The 5071-nt window shown below is 46.7% G+C and overlaps 1 protein-coding gene across 6 annotated transcripts in view; it reads left to right on the forward strand.

Annotated features, from left to right (window-relative positions):
* Window positions 1–4038, forward strand: part of exd (PBX homeobox extradenticle) — a 49972-nt gene extending 45934 nt beyond the window's left edge. For 2 of the 6 annotated variants that reach the window (XM_011152662.3, XM_011152663.3), the window contains exon 8: window positions 568–723. In XM_011152662.3, the coding sequence (XP_011150964.1) occupies window positions 568–699 (132 nt within the window). In that variant the 3' untranslated portion in view covers window positions 700–723. Of the gene's footprint in view, window positions 724–881; window positions 2094–3947 lie in introns of those variants that run through there. The other 4 variants (XM_011152664.3, XM_025304916.1, XM_011152665.3 and 1 more) reach the window with 4 other exon arrangements.
* The last annotated feature ends 1033 nt before the right edge of the window (window positions 4039–5071 follow it).

Below are 5071 nucleotides of genomic sequence, written 5' to 3' on the forward strand. Positions count from 1 at the left end.
GATGACTAGATACAGACCTTCGGTTGACAGATTGTATGATATGACTAAAAAAGACGAGTCCTTTCGTTTCCTGAGCGTGAAGAAACGAGAGACGTGATAACGTGAATTAACGTATAATTAACAACGCCGGACAGTCGCGAAGTATCGAATGCCTTCGTCGTTCTTTCGGGAGTTGCTCGCTCGAAATAAAGTTTGCAAAATTTTCAATCATCCCGCGACGTAACGCAACGGAATGACTCACACGTGACGACGACAACAGCAACCTCTCGTTCCGCGCGAAACGCCAACACGATGTGCCGTGCTTGGAGAAGGTTTGGCATACCCGCCACGGTCCAGCCACGCGGGTAGACTCAATATTCTCTCTTGAGCAAAGCAAGCGTGAGACAAAGCAAATTCTTTCTTTAAAGAAAAAGAAATAAATAAATAAATAAAATGAAAAAAACCGGGTCGAGGCGAGGCTTTGTGACCAATGACACGCTATTTTGTCGCCATCCTGCAGGGGATAAAGACAGAGGGCTAAAAATCAATTGCAAAACAAAAAACAAACAATCGAAAAACATGACGCAGGGCAAGTTGACTGGGGGGCCAGGCGCGACGGGATGGATGCAACAGCGCGAGGCGGTGCCCGAATTTCCGCCCCTCCACGATTCAGCGGACTCTGATTCCGACCGGGAAAACGAAAAGCGACAGCGCCTCTAAGAATATATAAAATCTATATAAAAAAGGAAAATAAATATATGTATACATATATATATATATATATATATATATTTATGTATGTATGTATGTATGTATGTATGTATGTATATGTATATATATATATATACACACACACACACACACACACACACAAATATTTTTTTTTTGTTTTTTTCCCTCAGCCTAAAGGCAAACACGAGCGCAATGATACTAAGGAGAGCGTGCTTCAGGAAAAGAAGCGTATAAAGTCCGAGAGTGAGTGAGCGAGCGAGAAGTGGTAACCACTGACACAACCATACACACAACACACAGCAACGCACATACACACACACACACACACACACACACACCTAGAGGGAGAAAGAAAACGCTTGGATGGACAAGATCGGCGATCACCCTCGTTTGGGTACAAATATTACATCCCCTGAAGAAAATTACGCTTTCGCGTAACAATAGGTCTGGGTTGACCTAGTTGCTAATCAAATCGCGCAACGATTGAATCAACCGATAACCGATCAGCAACTGTACAATTTATTCAATCGGCTAATCGTCCGTTCAAAGTTTTCTTTGTTCAAGCAAAGTTTCTCGTTGTACCAGCACATTTTCTTCCAAATGTAGACACATGGACCCAGAGAGAACACATCAGCAAGAACACACACGTGACACGCAAGGCACGCATACAACGCGATCTCGTTGTCCGGCTAGTTCCTATGAATTGACGAGTGGCGCTTGTTTCTCTGCCTTTTCGTGGGCGATGACTCTTCTCATTCAGTTGTATAATATATAGGGAGGGTAGAAAAGAAATACGCTAGGATAAACTTGTGTGAGTCGCTTGTATGAGCCGATAACGGAAGCGGTCTGTCTCGCTGGAGAAGGGAGATGGTGAGTGCTTCCCCTCAGGTAACAACCGTCGCAGAGTCGCGCGACTAGGACGGATCGGGTAATTCTCCAGCTGTTGCTTATGAACAATATCGTACGTAGGAAAAATTGGGCCTCGAGCTTCTCACTCGGTTGTGTGGAAGCGAGAGGAACTGCGTCGTCGGTCGCAGGACAATTGGATCGCAGGATGGGGAGGGGGGAGGGGCCCGGTATCTCCCCTTCGTGTATCGTCATGATTAATCCGGTCTTGCCTTATAACCGGGCGCGTCTCGACTGGGAAAAAACAAAAGGATGCGCGGATGGAAATGCATTAGCTCGGTGTGCCAGTTGTTTTTCCAAGGGAAATTCTCATTCGTTTCTCGACGTATATTCGCGCCCTTCCAGGGAGAGAAAGGGCGAACGCGATAGATCGAAATCGAGTCACATTCACCGGACACATACGTGAAGTCGCGAGTTCTCGTCTTTCGAGGTAACAACTTTTCGAGTTGCACTTGAAACACACACACACAAACACACGATCACGTACACACGACTCTTCTTTTCATGCGAGATTTTACGTTAATGTCTTATCACTCGTTTCCGACGATGCGATCCTCCTTGTGTATTGTGCTGGCAAATGTCCCTTACGTTCAGTTATGGTTCAAAAACACATTCTTTCACCTTCCGAGTTTGGCTTCTTTCAAAAAGCTCCCCCTGCACGACGACGATGACGAGCACGTGCAGCACGGGGTTCAAACTCGCCGGGAGAATGTGAGATTCGACCGATTCAAACGGATGATTGAGTGCGTGAGAGTGAAGATGCTCACCTGACGGTTGGCATCCCGTAGTTTTAGCAATTTGACGAAATAAGAAAATTAATCTAAGAACCTTCTCTACAAATGCGTACCTAAATTATACTTTTTCCAATTTTGTATAGAAAAGAATCTTTTATTATATACAAACGATGGTGATCGAAATATAATTATATAAATAAATTTATATATCATTGGACTATCTGCTGTCAAAATGAAATAAAAGGAGAACGCTCTACGCTCTATATAAATACGAGAAAGAACGACCTCTTACGTGATCCTTGTTACGAGAAGTGCAAGTGCGCGTCTCTCGACATCGCGCCTCAAAGTTTGAACCTACCCTGGCGCACTTTTGATCGCTCGCGTCTCGATTCTCGAGTCGAGAACACATCGAGGATGCTGTCTTAGGACGGACGATTGCAGTTGCGCTAGAACATTGATGTGCATGACCTGTGACCGCGAGAGCGAGTTCGGTAATCACCGCATCGAACCCGCTTCCCGTTTCTCTCACCACCGCTCCTGTTTCTTTGCCGTATGATTTTGCTGCCACACATTTCCTCCCCCTCCCCCTCCCCTCCCCCTCCCCCGCCTGCTCAGCACGGAATCTCATTGTAAAAATTATTCGTGGTATTTCCCTGGACATCCATTTTCTGTCAGTTTTTCCGTTCGACTTCACCGTCCGACCATACACGCGCGCGCACCTTGCATCCGAGACAAACACACGCACACACACGTACACACACGTACAGACGGGGTCGAATCCGAGATCGATGACGATCGACCGCAATTCTCGACATCTTCGAGACACACGCTCCGGGTATCAAACCCGGAGCGCGGCCGATCACGATTGGATTCGATCGCCCAGTCGAAACATACACGTGATTGCGCCTGTCTATCCTTAGTTGGTCGTACATATGTAGGTACATATATATTGTGTATACGTATACATGTGTATAAAAAAAAATATATATATATATAGATATATATTCTCTACTTTCGTATCTGTATAAATGGCACGCCACTCGCGGCCGAAGAGAGATCTCTTGTTATAAACGGAATCGAGCAGAGGACACGAGGATTGCGTTTCGAAGAGAGCAAAAGCAAAGATATCCTTCGATCGGACGTGCGCGCGCGCTCTCGCGAGGATGTCTCTTACTTTCGAAAACCGAGAGAGAGAGAGAGAGAGTGAGAGAGAGAGAGAGAGAGAGAGAGAGAAAATGAGAGAGAGAGAGAGAGAGAGAGAGAGAGAGAGAGAGAGAGAGAGAGAGAGAGAGAGAGAGAGAGAGAGAGAGAGAGAGAGGGGACACATTGGCATATATGCGCAATTTTCTCGGATGAACGAACGAAATTTCTCTCCTCATAGCGTGCGCATGAGACAGCCGTGTTCGCGATGTGTGGTTGCTTCTAATATTCGTATGACGCGCGTCGCGCACGGCCAGGTCCGCGGAATCGTCTCGAGTGATGATATCCGCCGACGACGATTCGATGACGGATCCCTCTTGCAAATCTCCTCGGACGATTTCTCATGTGCCACTGTGAATTCGCGCGCGTACACGGCCGGATGCTGTTTGCTTTCAGGAGCTGTCGCCTTGAAATCCTTAGGAGAAACGCAGGAAGAACGCATACTGACAAAACTTAAAAACAGAATAGAGGGAGAGAGAGAGAGAGAGAGAGAGAGAGAGAGAGAGAGAAAGAGAGTGAGAGAGAGAGAAAATGAGAGAGAGAGAGAGAGAGAGAGAGAGAGAGAGAGAGAGAGAGAGAGAGAGAGAGAGAGAGAGAGAGAGAGAGAGAGAGAGCGGAAGCGAAAAAGAGAACGAAAGTGAGAATGAATAAAGTGTAAGAGAAAGAAGCATAGAGATGCAAAGGTAGAAAAAAAGAAAATATACGATAGAGACGACCGCATTGTTATCGCGATGACGCTCGCGCAATCCGATCACCTCACTATCTGTGATCCGAGGCTCGCCTCTGAACGGCGAGTAATACGAACTAAAAATCGATATTAAGCTATTAAGGTTACGTAAACGCGCACTTCGTGTCTGGAGGCACTCGTGTTCTCTCGCGAACGACTAATCTCGTGGCCGGGACTTATCCTACATCCGGTTCAGCGCCTTTCGAACACACCGCCATTTTTGCGATTTTAGCTCTCACCGATCTCGCACCTCGGCGAGGCCCCGTCGACAGATATCACAAATCGGAGACATCGATGCGTGGCGAAGCGCGAAAACGCGACGAAATCCATTCTCGCGCGATCGCGATCGCGATCACGATCGCGGTCAGTGTTCAATTCGCGTGAGAACATCGTCGCGGAGTGCAATGCATTTTTTCCTCCGTCGGACTTCCTCGCTGTGTGAACTCGACACGTATATTCACCGAGCGCCGATTTTTCTCGTATTTGTAAGCTTTTTACGAGCGACGAAACATTGCGTTTTCAACATCAACATGGCGAAATATGCTGTAAACGGTCAGCAGGAGAGACGATTTCGTTCTCCAAAGTGACGTGCTCACCTATGCGCGAGATTCGTCCTGATTGAGACTCGACAACTCCACCAACACGAATGCTTCCAGCTATCGACACGACAGTCTTTCCCCCTTACCCTTCCTCCTCTCAGCGATCCATTAAAAGCAAAAAAGATATATAGCAGAACGGAATGATATATGTAGCAGACGCATTGAAAAAGAAAAACATGGTGTGAAAACGACCG

This window comes from Harpegnathos saltator, unplaced genomic scaffold (assembly GCF_003227715.2).
Source record: "Harpegnathos saltator strain DR-91 unplaced genomic scaffold, Hsal_v8.6 scaffold12, whole genome shotgun sequence".
Classification (NCBI taxonomy): Eukaryota; Metazoa; Arthropoda; class Insecta; order Hymenoptera; family Formicidae; genus Harpegnathos; species Harpegnathos saltator.